This window comes from Mesoplodon mirus (assembly GCF_964341445.2).
Source record: "Mesoplodon mirus genome assembly, chromosome: 5".
NCBI classification, from domain to species: domain Eukaryota; kingdom Metazoa; phylum Chordata; class Mammalia; order Artiodactyla; family Ziphiidae; genus Mesoplodon; species Mesoplodon mirus.
This window is the reverse complement of record NC_138980.1, coordinates 121,623,701-121,642,618: the sequence shown is the minus strand read 5'-3', so window position 1 is coordinate 121,642,618 and position 18,918 is coordinate 121,623,701. Positions and strand designations below refer to the sequence as shown.

At 39.1% G+C, this 18,918-nt stretch overlaps 1 protein-coding gene across 3 annotated transcripts in view; it reads right to left on the bottom strand.

Annotated features, from left to right (window-relative positions):
• ARSB (arylsulfatase B) overlaps positions 1-18,918 on the bottom strand; it is a 194,663-nt gene that overhangs the window by 162,741 nt on the left and 13,004 nt on the right. For all 3 annotated transcript variants that reach the window (XM_082620315.1, XM_082620316.1, XM_082620314.1), the window contains exons 2-3: positions 10,439-10,625; positions 753-943 (exon numbers count right to left, since the gene is read on the bottom strand). In XM_082620315.1, the coding sequence (XP_082476441.1) occupies positions 753-943; positions 10,439-10,625 (378 nt within the window). The remainder of the gene's footprint in view (positions 1-752; positions 944-10,438; positions 10,626-18,918) is intronic.

The following is an 18,918-nucleotide window of genomic DNA, read 5'->3' as shown; positions in this document are numbered from 1 at the left end:
TAAGTCAAAAGATTTCAGCACATGACATATACAAATAGCTTCAGTATGGTCGATGTGATAAACAGGCTCATCAGTGTACCGTGTTTATAGATTAGAAGACTCAATATTGTTAAGATGTCATTGTCCCCAAGTTGGTCTGCAGATTCAATGAAATTCAAATCCAAGCAGGTACTTTTTTTTTTGGTAGAAATTGGCCAGCTGCTTCTAAATAAACATGGGAATGCAGAATATTTAGAATAGCCCAAATAACCTTGGAGGAGGGGTGGGAAATACAAAGTTAGAGAACTTGCCCTGAACCTTAAGTTTGTGGATACCTAACAGAAAGTCTGCCATAATAATGCCTCATCTTGTACATAAGCCTAACATTTTTTGAAAAAGTCAATTTACTAATTACCACACCTCCACACAGGATACTAAAATAATAAAACTATATTTGTACTGAAACACTATATGCACAGCTTCTTCAAAGTGTGATCTGGGGACCACGTGCAGCAGAATCACCCTTGAGCTTCCTTAAAATATTGACATATGGATTTTTCCCAGACCTAATAAATCAGACTTTTAGAGGTGGGCTCCAGGAATTTCTATTTTTAACAAGCTTCTCAGCTGATACTGAGGTACTCTAGAATTTGAAAGCGACTCCCCTAGAATTTATTAGGTTTTTCCCTAAAGGACAGTGGCCTTTTCCTATATTCACCTGAAGAGATGCTATCTTCACACAATTTTGATATCAATAAAAAAGCAAGACTTACCTTCTCTGGTGGGTGGTTAGTTATGAGGGTTGTAGCCCTTTCAGTAAACACATTTGTTGAATACATGTTTTTATACCCTGTTGCAACTTCTTCACCATCTCGAAAATCAAGAGCACATCGTGTAACATTCAGAGCGTTGATTAATGTACAGCGCTCATGGGAATAGTAATCTTCACTACCTAGAAGATATCCTACAAGGAGAATGGGAGATGAAAGTAGTCAGCATAGCATAAACATGTTAAACAAACGAAGGTTTCAGCGTTTAATTGCCTAATGCAATTGATTATCCATGTCAGGGCTAATCAAATGACAAGGGTAATCAGAGCACCATTTCTTAACATCTCTATATTTGCTAGTATAAGGCATTAAAATGTTATTGTAAAAAAAATTCAAATCCATCCCTTAGCCAAGTTTTTAGAATATAAGCTCTATCACATAACTCTCAAAGTGGGTGATTCCAAGTAAATATGTTTTTAAAAATCAGAGTTTAAATTCAGTAAAGGTGATGACATTTTAATCTTTTAAAGCTATCTAATGGTTAAAATAGCATATGGTTCAGGTGATTTGTTACAAATTTTTACTCTGAGGTGATCACATAAATGAACGCAGAATTCAAATAACGTTGATATTGACCTTGGTCAACTGGCTTCAAGGTTATTTACAGAAGTAGCTCTTGGAGGCATCATCTTTAGTCAGATGCTGACACCCACTGGTGAAAGACACAAAGATTTCCAAACAGAGGATCTCTAAACATAACAACCAAAAGAGCAAACATGTGGCGTTGAAATTAGATTTTTCTATGTCTGGTGATCTCAATTTCACCCCCAATTTAAGTGGCATCAATGGCCTATCCCACAATTTAGACATAAACATGGGAGAAATGTTTTCTCTGGTTCCTGCAAACGTTCCATATTTTCCTAAAATATTAAAATAAGCTGTGCTGCATGTTATATGATTCTGTTTATATGAAATGTTCAGAATAGGCAAATCTGTAGAGACAGAAAGTAGGTTAGTGGTTGCCTAGGGCTATGAGGGTCGGGGGAAAATGGGGAGTGACTGCTAATGTGTATGGGGTTTCTTTTTTGGGGTGATGGAAATGTTCTACATTTGGATTGTAGTGACAGTGGTACAACCCTGTGAATTTATTTAAAAATCAATGAATTGAAAAAAAATCAATGAATTGTACATTTTAATGGGGTGAATTATATGGTATGTGAATTACACCTCGATAAAGCTATTCAAAAGAAATAACTGTGCTGGACTCTGAGCTATCTCCTGACAAACACTGCTTATTAACATTAAAATGAAAATAATAAAATTGGCCTCTTTCCCCAGTTCTAAATATTTCTCATAATCACAATTACAAGCCCTACATACCTTACCTAGTAAATGAATTCATTTTAAATTAATTTCCTCCTTTTCCATGATTCAGTAAATTCAAGGTCCTAAATACAATGAATATCTTAGTTTTAAGATAACTCTTTAAATGGTAATCTTTTCTCCTACATGTATAACAGAAAGGGAAAGCCAATGTGTTTACTAATTAATATGTAATCGAAAAACAAATGTATCCATGAAAATAATTTCAGTCCTTATATGGGTAATTAAAGGGGTCAGGACACTGGTGTTCTATTTGGGGTTAGTAACTGCTGGTAACACCTTGAAGAATCACTTCAGGTTCTTTATCTGTAAGAATAAACTGTTTTCTATCATTTGGGGAAATACATGCAGAGGATATACTTGATAAAAAGATGTATAAACCATAAATATTAAAAAGTTGGTACAAACAGGATTCCAATAGAACTCTTTATTCACATAATAGAACTATCTATTCACATACTTGGCCAAACTAATACCAAGCAACCATGTGACAGTCACATAGAACTTTCTCATAACAATGATCCACAAATTTGAACTTACATGCTGAGTCTAAAGGAAATGGCAGCCAATGCTTTTTGGGGAAAAATGAGAAACTACGTTTTGAACAATTAAATCTCTGACTGCTGTATTTAACAGCTTTATTGAGAATAATTCACATATCATACAAATCACTCATTTACGCTGTACAGTTCAATGGTTCTTAGTGTACTCAGAGTTGTACAGCCAGGCCCACAATCATCTGTTTTCTAACAAGTCATAACAGTGATAACAACTGCATCCTCATCATGCCCTCCTCCTCTGCAAGTCTCCCTTCCATGAATGTGCGGTGGGGTGTCCGTCTGTCTAAATCCAGTTAGGCTTCTTAATTCTCATAAAAGGATATTATTTCCACCTCTGTCCAACTGAATTTTGAAATATATAATTTGGTTTAAATATATAATTTTAAAATATAAAATTTGGTTTTTAATAAAAACAATTAAAATATCCTTCCAGTTGCCAGAGTACAGGTATCGACCCATCGTTAAGCAAAGACCTGATTGAAAATTGTCAAAGGATATAGAGGCTGTTTTTTCCTCTAGAATTTCCAAGATGACCAAGAGGTCTTACACCCAAATCCTGTTTTTAACAGCTATTTAAGGATACGGAGGATGTATCCAGATTCATCAAGAAAGAATGCATTACTGATTAAGCAATGTCTGCTAGAGAACCCAGATTCCCGGAAGTGGGGCACACGGTGTCTCGTCTGGATGTCCTTGCATCTTGACTTAAACTGTGGTTCCAACTAGGCACTATAGAGCTGTGAGCTTCAACTTACTGTGTGGGCCCCATATAATCACTTGAACTGAAATGTACTTTGGTGCTCTGGGCCTAGCTTGACTAAAAGGGAATGTCTCAAGAAACATCTATAAGACAACCACCATTTTACTACCAAAATGATAGTTTTCAGGATGTTGTCACCTTACCTTCTCCCAAAGGAGAAATTTCTCTCAGGTCTAAGAGCCAGAAAGTGCTTTACTCTTCCTGAACATCCGGTTTCCATTTAGCTTATAAATAATGTGACTCTTATAGACTGCTTTTTTTTTTTTTTTTTTGCTTTGAACATAAGAAGTCCCAAATCTCAGAGTTGAATGTGAAGTCTGCTACAGCCAGGCAGCTTGTTGTTGTTTTTTTAATAACTCGGTGCCAAGCAACTATTCCATCTTTTTCTATTCATCCTGATTTTTTAAAAATAGATCTTTATTGGAGTATAATTACTTCAAAATACTGTGTTAGTTTCTGTTGCACAATAAATCGAATCAGCCATATGCATACACATGTCCCCATATCCCCTCCCTCTTGAGCCTCCTTCCCATCCTCCCTATCCCACCCCTCTAGGTGGTCACAAAGCACCGAGCTGATCTCCCTGTGCTATGCGGCTGCTTCCCACCAGCCAACTATTTTACATTCAGTAGTGTATATATGTCGATACTACTCTCACTTCGCCCCAGCTTCGCCCTCCCACCCCATGTCCTCAAGTCCATTTTCTGTGTCTATCTCTTTATTCCTGCCCTGCAACTAGGTTCATCAGTACCATTTTTTTTTTCAGATTCCATATATATGTGTTAGCATACAGTATTTGTTTTCCTCTTTCTGAATTATTTCACTCTGTACGACAGACTCTAGGTCCATCCACCTCACTACAAATAACTCAATTTCGTTTCTTTATATGGCTGAGTAATATTCCATTGTATATATGTGCCACATCTTCTTTATCCTTTCATCTGTTGATGGACATTTAGGTTGGTTCCATGTCCTGGCTATTGTAAATAGTGCTGCAATGAACATTGTAATACATGACTTTTTGAATTATGGTTTTCTCAGGGTATATGCCCAGTAGTGGGATTGCTGGGTCATATGGTAATTCTATTTTGAGTTTCTTAAGGAGTCTCCATACTGTTTTTCATAGTGGTTTTATCAATTTACATTCCCACCAACAGTGCAGGAGGGTTCCCTTTTCACCACACCCTTTCCAGCATTTATTGTTTCTAGATTTTTTGATAATGGCCATTCTGACCGGCATAAGGTGAAACCTCATTGTAGTTTTTTTTTTTTTTTTTCTTTGCGGTACGTGGGCCTCTCACTGTTGTGGCCTCTCCCGTTGTGAGCGCAGGCTCCAGACGTGCAGGCTCAGCGGCCATGGCTCACGGGCCTAGCCGCTCCGCGGCATGTGGGATCTTCCCGGACCAGGGCACGAACCCATGTCCCCTGCATTGGCAGGCAGACTCTCAACCACTGCGCCACCAGGGAAGCCCCATCTTTGATTTCTTTCATCAGTGTTTTATAGTTTTCTGAGTACAACTCTTTTGCCTCCTCAGGTAGGTTTATTCCTAGGTATTTTATTCTTTTTGTTGCAATGGTAAATGGGAGTGTTTCCTTAATTTCTCTTTCTGATTTTTCATTGTTGGTGTATAGGAATGCCAGAGATTTCTGTTCATTAATTTTGTATCCTGCAACCTTACCAAATTCATTGATTAGTTCTAGTAGCTTTCTGGTGGCAGCTTTAGGATTTTCTATGTATAGTATCATGTCATCTGCAAACAGTGACAGTTTTACTTCTTCTTTTCCAATTTGTATTACTTTTATTTCTTTTTCTTCTCTGATTGCTGTGGCTAGGACTTTCAAAACTATGTTGAATAACATTGGTGAGAGTGGACATCCTTGTCTTGTTCCTGATCTTAGTGGAAATGCTTTCACCACTGAGTATGATGCTTGCTGTGGGTTTGTCATATATGACCTTTATTATGTTGAGGTAGGTTCCCTCTATGCCCATTTTCTGGAGAGTTTTTTTTTTTTTATCATAAATGGGTGTGAACTTTGTCAAAAGCTTTTTCTGCATCTATTGAGATGATCATATGGTTTTTATTCCTTAATTTGTTAATGTGGTGTATCACATTAATCTGCACATATTAAAGAATCCTTGCATCCCAGGGATAAATCTCACTTGATCATGGTGTATGATCCTTTTAACATGCTGTTGGATTATGTTTGCTACTATTTGTTCAGGATTTTTTTATCTATGTTCATCAGTGATATTGGTCTGTAATTTTCTTTTTTTGTAGTGTCTTTATCTGGTTTTGGTATCAGGGTGATAGTGGCCTCATAGAATGAGTTTGGGAGTATTCCTTCCTCTGCAATTTTTTGGAAGAGTTTGAGAGGGATGGGTGTTAGCTCTTCTCTAAATGTTTGATAGAATTCACCTGTGAAGCCATCTGGTCCTGAACTTTTGTTTGTTGGAAGATTTTTAATTACAGTTTCAATTTCATTACTTGTGATAGGACTGTTTATATTTTCTAATTCTTCCTGGTTCAGTCTTGGAAAATTGTACCTTTCCAAGAATTTGTCCATTTCTTCGTGGTTGTCATTTTTTTTGGCATATAGTTGTTTGTAGCAGTCTCTTAAAATCCTTTGCATTTCTGCAGTGTCAGTTGTCATTTCTCCTTTTTCATTTCTAACTTTATTGATTTGCATCCTCTCCCTTTTTTTCTTGATGAGTCTAAGAGTTTACCAATTTTGTTTATCTTCTCAGAGAACCAGCTTTTAGTTTTATTGATCTTTGCTATTGTTTTCTTTGTTTCATTTATTGCTGCTCTGATCTTTATGATTTCTTTCCTTCTACTGACTTTGGGTTTTCTTTCTTCTTCTTTCTTTAGTTGTTTTAAGTGTAGGGTTAGATTGTTTGAGATTTTTCTTTTTTCTTAAGATGAGATTGCATTGCTATAAACTTCCCTCTTAGAACTGCTTTTGCTGCATCCCATAGGTTTTGGGTCGTCATGTTTTCATTGTCATTTGTTTCTATGTATTTTTATTTCTTCTTTGATTTCTTCAGTGATCTCTTGATTATTTAGTAGCACACTGATTAGCCTCCATGTATTTGTTTTTTTACAGTTTTTTTCCTGTAATTGATTTCCAATCTCACAGTGTTGTGGTCAGAAAAGATGCTTGATACAATTTCAATTTTCTTAAATTTTCAAAGGCTTGATTTGTGACCCAAGATGTGATCTATCCTGGAGAATGTTCCATGTGCACTTGAGAAGAAAGTGTATTCTGCCACTTTTGGGTGGAATGTTCTATAAATATCAATTAGATCTATCTGATCTATTGTGTCATTTAAAGCTTGTGTTTCCTTATTTGTTTTCTGTTTGGATGATCTGTCCATTGGTGTAGGTGGGATGTTAAAGTCCCCTACTATTATTGTGTTACTGTCGATTTCTCCTTTCATAGTTGTTAGCATTTGCCTTATATATTGAGGTGCTCCTATGTTGGGTGCATAAACATTTATAATTGTTATATTTCTTCTTGGATTGATCCCTTGATCATTATGTAGTATCCTTCCTTATCTCTTGTAGCAGTCTTTATTTTAAATCCTATTTTATCTGATACAAGTATTGCTAATCCAGCTTTCTTTTGGTTTCCATTTGCATGGAATATCTTTTTCCATCACTTCACTTTCAGTCTGTATGTGTCCCTAGGTCTGAAGTGGGTCTCTTGTAGACAGCATATATATGGGTCTTGTCTTTGTATCCATTCAGCCAGTCTATGTCTTTTGGTTGGGACATTTAATCCATTTACATTCAAGGTTATTATTGATATATATGTTCCTATTACCATTTTCTTAATTGTTTTGGGCTTGTTTTTTGTGGGTCTTTTTCTTCTCTTGTTTTTCCTGCTTAGAGAAGTTTCTTCAGCATTTGCTGTAAAACTGGTTTACTGGTGCTGAATTCTCTTAGCTTTTGCTTGTCTGAAAAGCTTTTGACTTCTCCATCAAATCTGAATGAGATCCTTGCTGGGTAGAGTAATCTTGGTTGTAGGTTTTTCTCTTTCACCACTTTAAGTATATCCTTCCACTCCCTTCTGGCCTGCAGAGTTTCCACTGAAAAATCAGCTTATTACCTTATTGGGATTCCTTTGTATGTTATTTTTTGTTTTTCCCTTGCAGCTTTTAATATTTTTTCTTTGAATTTAATTTTTGTTAATTTGATTAATATGTGTCTTGGTGTGTTTTTCCTAGGGTTTATCCTGTATGGGATTCTCTGTGCTTCCTGGACTTGGGTGACTATTTCCTCTCCCATAGTAGGGAAGTTTTCAACTATAATCTCTTCAAATATTTTCTCAGACCCTTTCTTTTTCTCTTCTTCTGGGACCCCTATGATTCAAATGTTGGTGTGTTTAGTGTTGTCCCAGAGGTCTTTGAGATTGTCTTCAATTCTTTTCACTCTTTTTTCTTTATTCTGCTCCTTGGCAGTTACTTCCAGCTCACTTATTCATTTTTCTGCCTCAGTTATTCTGTTACTGATTCCTTCTAGTGTATTTTTCATTTCAGTTATTATGTTGTTCACCTCTGTTTGTTTGTTCTTTAGTTCTTCTAGACCTTTGTTAAACATTTCTTGTATTTTGTTAACCTGTGCCTCCATTCTATTACCGAGATTCTGGATCATCTTTACTATCATTACTCTGAATTCTTTTTCAGGTAGATTGCCTATTTCTTTTTCATTTATTTGGCCTTATAGGTTTTTACCTTGCTCCTTCATCTGTGACATATTTTTTTGCCATCTCATTTTTTTTTTTTTCAATAAGTGGGATTGTGTCCCTGTCTTACTGGTTGTTTGACCTGATGCTTCCAACACTGGGGTTAGTAGGCTATTGGGTAGAGCTGGGTCTTGCCTGAAATGAGGAATTCCATGAGACCTCACTCTGATGAATATTCCCCGTGGTCTGAGGTTCCCTGTTAGTCCAGTGGTTCAGACTCAGAGCTCCCACTGCAGGAGCTTCGGCCTGACCCCAGGCTTGTGAATCAAGATCCTGCAAGCCACCTGGGGAGGCAAAAAAAAAAAAAAAAAGAAAAACCAAAAAAACAATAACAAAGTAAAAAATAAAATTAGGCTAGAAAACTAACAGATAGGAAGAATATAAAAATAAAAATATAGATGAATCAACAACTGGAATATACAACAGTACCACAATAGTAAAAAAAGAGAAGGAGGGAAAAAAGGTGGGGGAAGGCCTTGGCTGTGGAGGGTGGGGGCTAAGCAAGGGTGAGATTTGGGTGGTGGGCAGGGCTGATGCTCAGGACCCACAGGGCTGGAAAAGGCCCTGGAGGGTGTGTGTGGGGGGGTGGGGCAGTTAGGCTCAAGGAACAGAAGGGGCCCAGGCATGCCCCCCAGCCCTGGTCTCAGAGGGCAGGGGACCTCACCTGGGAGTCCAGCAGGCTTCCTGGGCTCAAGTGGGCAGGGAAAACACCCTCCTCTCCTCTCCTGCTCCTCTGGTCTGGGAGGGGCCCTCCCGCCTGCCTCTCCTGATCTCCCCAGCCTCTCTCCTATGCCCGCAAGAACCTACACAGCCTGGAGGGGGCTTTGGAAGGCAGGGGATAGGCCTGGGAGCTCAGCAGGCTCCCTGGGCCCGAGTGAACAGGTCAATCACCCTCCACTCCTCTCCCGCTTCTCCCAGAAGGCCCCTCCCGCCTGCCTCTCCGAATCTCCCTGGCCTCAGGGATGCCATCCTGTCTGGGCTCCACTTCTCCCGCTTCAGTCCCCTTACGTCCTACCGGTTCACTTTGGGGTTCCTCCTGTCTCCTTGGGTGTCAGAGTCCCCCACCAGGGGCCAGCAGGCACCCTAGCTGTGGGGAGACACTAACTCCACCTCTTCCCATACTGCCATCTTGACTCCGACTCCTCTCACCCTGATTTTTTAATTCTATTTAATTTTAAAAATTTATCTTCATGGTGTGCTCCTTTTTGTATATGGCAGTTTGTAAATAAATGAAGAGACAAATGGGAGGTAGGTAGGGAGCTAAACAGCTAGACAGATAAAACAGAATAGCTAGATGGAAAGCAAAATATGAGAGGGAAAGTTGGGGGTGAGAGATGGGATGAACTGGGAGATTGCGAATGATGTATATACACTAATATGTATAAAATAGATATCTAATAAGAACCTGCTGTATAGCACAGGGAACTCTATTTCACTTCGCTGTACAGTAGAAACTAACAAACATTGTAAAACAGCTACACCCCAATTTAAAAAAAAAAGCAAACTATGAAAAGAACTTGACAGAAAGCTATGTAGCCCCTGGCAAGATAAATAGATAAATAGGTTGTTAAGAAATGGTTTGTAACAGTTTTAAATAGAGTATATATATATTTTTTAAAAACTGTAGGCTTTATATTTATTTTTATAGGGCTATCAAATCCATAAAATACTTATTATTTTGTATCTTTCCTATTACCATTTGTTATTTACCCTCCCATTTTCTTTATTTGATCTATCTTCCCCAATCTAGTAATTTCAAAAACAGATATCACAGAAGGAAAGAAGGATGCCAATTGGAAAAGAGTCCTATCATCTCCAGGAAATACAAAATAAAACCTTTGAACACAATTCACGAGGAGAAAAAAAGATCCTGAACCTTTGTGAAGGAAATAATCTTGTATTGCGTTTTGCCTGGAATTTTTTTAAAAAATCAATCTGTATCCCCCTTTGGTAATAAGGTTCTCTAAGAGTAGAGTGGTCTCTGACTTGGAGGTAGCAGACTCTGCAATGGCCCCTACGTGGCATGTAGAACCCTGGCAAAGATAACTGCCTGTCCCATCACGAGCTGAGTGCACAGCCATGTTTACGGTGGTAGCACTAGACAGTGGCCCCACGGCGGTGCTGACTGATTCACTCTGTGTTCAAGTTTCCAGTTATTTCATTTGATTACACTTGGCTGTGTTTTATGAGAGGGCTGCAGTTGGCCTGAGTTGTTAAAGAAACATGTGCATTTCCATTACCAAAGTAGGTATCAAATCCTCGGCGGGTTGGAAGACATTCTTTCCTGTACATTCCCAGGTGCCATTTTCCGACCATGTGGGTAGCGTAGCCTGCTTCTTTTAGAAGCTGGGGCAGGAGCTTTTCATCCAGAGGAATGCAGCTGGGCTGACAGGGCCAGATTATTTGGTGCTGTAAACCTGTGTGGATCTTAAAATAGATAAACATAAAATTATGGATTAATGATGTTGAAACATTCTGAACAAGCAGATAAAGTGGTTGCCTAATTTACTGGACATATATGTAAACATGCATGTTTAATTCTATTTCTGTACCAGTTAAAGGCATTTCTAAAAGGCATTTTTCTCACTTATTCAAATAAGGTAATAGACATAAATAAGAATTTGAAAGAAATGAATAAAAGCAGTCTAACAAACATTAGATAGTTTCAACAAATATTTATCCAGGAACTATGTTAGAAACTGTTAAGTTTTCACTTCCTAACTCAAAAAAGTAGCCATGATATGAAGTGTGGATCTATCAAGGAAAAAGTGTTCCAATTTCTATGCACATGAGATGTTGGTGTTTGATTAGAAGAAGCTTCTATAATCTTTCAAGACTTGATTTTTTAAAAGGGTATAATGAAGATAATGATTTGCATTTCTTATTCTACCTTACATAAAGCATAATTTCAAAAGACAGTGACCAACTTTTCCTTAAAAAAAAAAAAAAAGTGGCCATCTGATCCATAGGTTAGGAGTGGCTCCCACAAGTATCACCAGGGTGCAAGCACCACACAACTAAGTTTAAGAAATTATCACATGTTGAGTCTTGGTGTAATATTAAAATAGAATACCCACAATTATATGAAAAGGCTATTAAAATAACCCTCTCTTGGGGACTTCCCTGGTGGCACAGTGGTTAAGAATCCGCCTGCCAATGCAGGGGACCCGGGTTCGAGCCCTGGTCCAGGAAGATCCCACATGCCACGGAGCAACTAAGCCCGTGCACCACAACTACTGAGCCTGTGCTCTAGAGCCCGCAAGCCACAGCTACTGAAGTCCGCACGCCTAGAGCCCGTGCTCCGCAACAAGAGAAGCCACTGCAACGAGAAGCCTGCACACCGCAATGAAGAGTAGCCCCCACTTGCCTCAACTAGAGAAAGCCATGCACAGCAATGAAGACCCAATGAAGCCAAAAGTAAATAATAAAATAAATTTATTAAAAAACAAAAACAAAACAAAACCCTCTCTTTTCCAACTACATATCTGTGTGAGGCTGGATGTTCTTCAACAACTTTTACCAAAACAATATACAGTTGACCTTTCAACAACTGGGGGTTGCACTAACCCCTGTGCAGTTGAAAATATAAGTATAACTTTACAGGTGGCCGCATCCAGGGATTCAACCACAGATCGTGCAACATCATAGTACGTATTTAGTGAACAAAATCCACGTATAAGTGGACCCTCACAGTTCAAATCCATGTTGTTCAAGGGTCAACAGTATTGCACAGGTTGAATGCAGAAGCAGATGTAACAATCTAGCTATCTTCTATTAATAGGAAACACGTACAAAAATATAAAACAGGGAGATTGGTTCAAGATGGCAGAGTAGAAGGACGTGCGCTTACTCCCTGTTGTGAGAGCCCCGGAATCACGACTAACTGATGAACAAGCATTGACAGGAAGACACTGGAACTCACCAAAAGAGATATCCCACATACAAAGACAGAGGAGAAGCTGCAATGAGATGGTAGGAGGGGTGCAATCACAATAAAATCAAATCCTATAACCGCTGGATGGGTGACTCACAAACTGGAGAACAATTATACCACAGAAGATGACCCACTGGAGTGAAGGTTCTGAGCCCCGTGTCAGGCTTCCCAACCTTGGAGTCCAGCAATGGGAGGAGGAATTCCCAGAAAACCAGAATTTGAAGGCTAGTGGGATTTCATTGCAGGACTTCAACAGGACTGGGGAACACAGAGACTCCACTTGTGGAGGGCACGAACAAAGTAGTGTGTGTATCAGATCCCAGAGGGAAGGAGCAGTGACCCCCATAGGAGACTGAACCAGACCTACCTGCTAGTTTTGGAGGGTCTCCTGCAGAGGCGGGGGGTGGCTGTGGGTCACCACACGGACAAAGACAGTGGCAGCAGAAGTTCTGGGAAGTACTCCTTGGCGTGAGCCCTCCCAGGGTCCACCATTAGCCCCACCAAAGAGCTTGAAGCCTCCAGTGCTGGGTCGCCTCAGGCCAAACAACCAACAAGGAGGGAACTCAGCCCCACCCATCAGCAGACAAGCGGACTAAAGTTTTACTGAGCTCTGCCCACCAAAGCAACAGCCAGCTCTGCCCACCACCAGTCCCTCCCATCAGGAAGCTTACACAAGCCTCTTAGATAGCCTCATCCACCAGAGGGCAGACAGCAGAAACAAGAAGAACTACCATCCTGCAGCCTGTGGAATGAAAACCACATTCACAGAAAGACAGACAAAATGAAAAAGCAGAGGACTATGTATCAGATGAAGGAACAAGATAAAACCCCAGAAAAACAACTAAATGAAGTGGAGATAGGCAACCTTCCAGAAAAAGAATTCAGAATAATGATAGTGACGATGATCCAGGGCCTTGGAAAAAGACTGGAGGCAAAGATCAAGAAGATGGAAGAAATGTTTAACAAAGACCTAGAAGAATTAAAGAACAAACAAGCAGAGATGAACAATACAATAACTGAAATGAAAAATAAACTAGAAGGAATCAATAGCAGAATGGTTGATGCAGAAGAACGGATAAATGACCTGCAAGAAAGAATGCTGGAATTCACTGCCTCAGACAGAATAAAGAAGAAAGAATGAAAAGAAATGAAGACAGCCTAAGAGACCTCTGGGAAAACATGAAACGCACCAAGATTTGCATTATAGGGGTCCCACAAGGAGAAGAGAGAGAGAAAGGACCCGAGAAAATATTTGAAGAGATGATAGTCAAAAACTTCCTTAACACGGGAAAGGAAATAGCCACCCAAGTCCAGGAATCGCAGAGTCCCAGGCAGGATAATTCCAAGGAGAAACACACGAAGACACATAGTAATCAAATTGACAAGATTAAAGACAAAGAAAAATTATTGAAAACAACAAGGGAAAAATGACAAATAACATACAAGGGAATCCCATAAGGTTAACAGCTGATTTCTCAGCAGAAACACTACATGCCAGAAGGAAGTGGCACGATATATTAAAAGTGATGAAAAGGAAGAACCTACAACCAAGATTACTCTACCCGGCAAGGATCTCATTCAGATTTGATGGAGAAATCAAAAGCTTTACAGACAAGCAAAAGCTAAGAGAATTCAGCACCACCAAACCAGCTCTACAACAAATGCTAAAGGAACTTCTCTAAGTGGGAAACACAAAAGAAGAAAAGGACCTACAAAAACAAACACAAAACAATTATGAAAATGGTAATAGGAACATACAAATTGATAATTACCTTAAATGTGAATGGATTAAGTGTTCCAACAAAAAGACACAGGCTCGCTGAATGGATACAAAAACAAGACCCATATATATGCTGTCTACAAGAGACCCACTTCAGACCTAGGGACACATACAGATTGAAAGTGAGGGGATGGAAAAAGATAATCCATGCAAATGGAAATCAAAAGCAAGCTAGAGTAGCAATACTCATATCAGATAAAAAGGACTTTAAAATAAAGAATGTTACAAGAGACAAGGAAGGACACTACACAATGATCAAGGGATCAATCCAAGAAGAAGATATAACAATTATAAATATATATGCACACAACATAGGAGCACCTCAATACATAAGGTAAATGCTAACAGCTATAAAACAGGAAAGCGACGGTAACACAATAATAGTGGGGGACTTTAACACCTCACTTACACCAATGGACAGATCATCCAGACAGAAAATTAATAAGGAAACAAAAGCTTTAAATGACACAATAGACAAGGTAGATTTAATTGACATTTATCGGACAATCCATCCAAAAACAGCTGATTACACTTTCTTCTCAAGTGCACATGGAACATTCCCCAGGACAGATCACGTCTTGGGTCACAAATCAAGCCTCGGTAAATTTAAGAAAATTGAAATCATATCAAGCATCTTTTCTGACCACAACACTGTGAGATTGGAAATCAATTACAGGGTAAAAAACGTAAAAAAACCAAACACATGGAGACTAAACAATGCGTTACTAAATAACCAAGAGATGGCTGAGGAAATAAAAAAATACCTAGAGACAAATGACAACGAAAACACGACGATCCAAACCTTACGGGATGCAACAAAAGCAGTTCTAAGAGGGAAATCTAGAGCAATACAATCCTACCTCAATAAACAAGAAAAATCTCCAATAAACAATCCAACCTTACACATAAAGGAAGTAGAGAAAGAAGACCAAAGAAAACCGAAAGTTAGCAGAAGGAAAGAAATCATAAAGATCAGAGCAGAAATAAATGAAATAGAAACAAAGAAAACAACAGTAAAGATCAATAAAACTAAAAGCTGGTTCTTTGAAAAGATAAACAAAATTGGTAAACCTTTAGCCAGACTCAACAAGAAAAAGAGGGAGAGGACTCAAATCACTAAAATTAGAAATAAAAAAAGAGAAGTTACAGGGGCCTCCCTGGTGGCGCAGTGGTTGAGAGTCCGCCTGCCGATGCAGGGGACACGGGTTCGTGCCCCGGTCTGGGAGGATCCCATATGCCGCGGAGCAGCTGGGCCCGTGAGCCATGGCCGCTGAGCCTGTGCGTCCGGAGCCTGTGCCCCGCAACGGGAGAGGCCACAACAGTGAGAGGCCCGCGTACAGCAAAAAAAAAAAAAAAAAAAGAGAAGTTACAATGGACTTCGCAGAAATACAAAGCATCATAAGAGACTACTACAGGCAACTCTATGCCAATAAAATGGATAACCTGGAAGAAACAGACAAATTCTTAGAAAAACACAACCTTCTGAGACTGAACCAGGAAGAAATAGAAAATATGAACACACCAATCACAAGTAATGAAATTGAAACTGTGATTAAAAATCTTCCAACAGGGCTTCCCTGGTGGCGCAGTGGTTGAGAGTCCGCCTGCTGATGCAGGGGACACGGGTTCATGCCCCGGTCCGGGAGGATCCCACATGCCATGGAGAGGCTGGGCCCGTCGGCCATGGCCGCTGAGCCTGCGCGTCCGGAGCCTGTGCTCCGCAACGGGAGAGGCCATAACAGTGAGAGGCCCGCATACCGTGAAAAAAAAAAAAACTTCCAACAAACAAAAGTCCAGGACCAGATGGCTTCACAGGTGAATTCTATCAAACATTTAGAGAAGAGATAACACCCATCCTTCTCAAAGTCTTCCAAAAATTGCGGAGGAAGGAACACTCCCAAACTCATTGTATGAGGCCACCATCACCCTGATACCAAAACCGGACAAAGATACTACAAAAAAAGAAAATTACAGACCAATATCACTGATGAATATAGACGTAAAAATCCTCAAGAGTACTAGCAAACAGAATCCAATAATGCATCAAAAGTATCATACACCATGATCAAGTGGGGTTTATCCCAGGGATGCAAGGGTTCTTCAATATATGCAAATCAATCAATGTGATACACCATATTAACAAATTAAAGACTAAAAACCATACGATCATCTCAATAGAAGCAGTAAAAGCTTTTGACAAAATTCAACACCTATTTAGAATAAAAACTCTCCAGAAAGTGGGCGTAGAGGGGACCTACCTCAACATAATAAAGGCCATATACGACAAACCCACAGCAAGCATCATTCTCAATGGTGAAAAACTGAAAGCATTCCCTCGAAGATCAGGAAGAAGACAAGGATGTCCACTCTCGCCACTGTTATTCAACATAGTTTTGGAAGTCCTAGCCACAGCAATCAGAGAAGAAAAAGAAAGAAAAGGAATACAAATTGGAAAAGAAGAAGTAAAACTGTCACTGTTTCCAGATGACTTGATAGTATACATAGATAATCCTAAAGATGCCATGAGAAAATTACTAGAGCTAATCAATGAATTTGGTAAAGTTGCAGGATACAAAATTAATGCACAGAAATCTCTTCCATTACTATACACTAACAACAAAAGATCAGAAAGACAAATTAAGGAAACAATCCCATTCACCACTGCAACAAAAAGTATAAAACACCTAGGAATAAACCTACCTAAGGAAGTAGAAGACCTGTACTCAGAAAAGTATTAGACACTGATGAAAGAAGTCAAAGATGACACAAACAGATGGAGAGAAATACCATGTTCTTGGATTGGAAGAATCAATATTGTGAAAATGACTATACTACCCAAAGCAATCTACAGATTTACTGCAATCCCTATCAAATTACCAATGGCATTTTTTACAGAACTAGAACAAAAAATCTTAAAATTTGTATGGAGATACAAAAGACCCCAAATAGACAAAGCAATCTCAAGGGAAAAACACAGACCTGGAGGAATCAGACTCCCTGACTTCAGACTATATTACAAAGCTACAGTAATCAAGAGAATATGGTACTGGCACAAAAACAGAAATATAGATCAATGGAACAGGATAGAAAACCCAGAGATAAACTCATGCACCTATGGTCAACTAATCTATGACAAAGGAGGCAAGGATATACAATGGAGAAGACAGTCTCTTCAATAAGTGGTGCTGGGAAAACTGGACAGCTACATGTAAAAGAATGAAATTAGAACACTCCCTAACACCATACACAAAAATAAACTCAAAGTGGATTAAAGACCTAAATGTAAGACTGGACACTATAAAACTCTTAGAGGAAAACATAGGAAAAACACTCTTTGACATAAATCAGAGTAAGATCTTTTTTGACCCACCTCCTAGAGTAATGGAAATAAAAATAAAAATAAACAAATGGGACCTAATGAAATTTCAAAGCTTTTGCACAGCAAAGGAAACTGTAAACAAGACGAAAAGACAGCCCTCAAAATGGGAGAAAATATTTGCAAACAAATCAACGGACAAAGGATTAATCTCCAAAATATATAAACAGCTCATGCAGCTCAATTAAAAAAACAAACAACTCAATCAAAAAATGGGCAGGGCTTCCCTGGTGGCGCAGTGGTTGGGAGTTCGCCTGCCAATGCAGGGGACACGGGCTCGTGCCCTGGTCTGGGAAGATCCCACATACCGCGGAGCAGCTAGGCCCATGAGCCATGGCAGCTGAGCCTGCGCATCCGAAGCCTGTGCTCCGCAACGGGAGAGGCCACAACAGTGAGAGGCCCGTGTACCGCAAAAAAAAAAAAAAAAAAAAGAAAGAGAAAAAGAAGGGCAGAAGACCTAACCAGACATGTCTCCAAAGAAGACATACAGATGGCCACGAGGCACATGAAAAGCTGCTCAACATCACTAAGTATTAGCGAAATGCACATCAAAACTACAATGAGGTATCACCTCATACTGGTTAGAATGGGCATCAGCAGAAAATCCACAAACAACAAACGCTGGGGACGGTGTGGAGAAAAGGGAACCCTCTTGCACTGTTGCTGGGAATATAAATTGATACAGCCACTATGGAGAACAGTATGGAGGGTCGTTAAAAAACTAAAAATAGAATTACCATATGACCCAGCAATCCCACTACTGGACATATACCCAGAGAAAACCATAATTCAAAAAGACACATGTACCCCAATGTTTATTGCAGCACTATTTACAATAGCCAGGACATGGAAGCAACCTAAATGCCCACTGACAGATGAATGGATAAAGAAAATGTGGTACATATATACAATGGAATATTACTCAGCCATAAAAAGGAATGAAATTGGGTCATTTATAGAGACATGGATGGACCTAGAGACTGTGAAGTAAGAGTGAAGTAAGTCAGAAAGAGAAAAACAAATATTGTATATTACCGCATATATGTGGAACCTAGAAAAATGGTACAGACGAACCAGTTTGCAAGGCAGAAATAGAGACACAGATGTAGAGAACAAACATATGGACACCAAGGGGGGAAAGCAGGGTGAGGGGGGTGTGATGAATTGGGAGATTGGGATTGACATGTATACACTGATGTGTATAAAATAGATAACTAAGAAGAACCTGCTGTATAAGAAAAATGAAAGTAAAAAAATATAAAACAATGTCATTCTTCTCGTGTAATTCTCTTGTTTTGAAAAATACAGTTATTTTCCCCAAGTTATTTACATTAATATGTAATGGAATTATTACTGCTGTTTTTCAATGAATAAAAATATTTTTAAATTTCTATTTTAATTTCGGACATAGTAAATTTTGAAAGGTATAACCACACAAACGTATGCTCTATGGGGTCTTCAACTTTTAAGCATGTACAGAGGTCCTAAAACCAAAAAGTTTGAGAAGGATGTTATGTCTGACAGTCATCACTGTTACGAGGAAAATAGAGAGAGAGATAGTGACAGGTGACTCTTTAGAGAGGATGGCAAAAGAAAGCTTCTTTGAGGAGGAGATACTTGAGCAGAAATC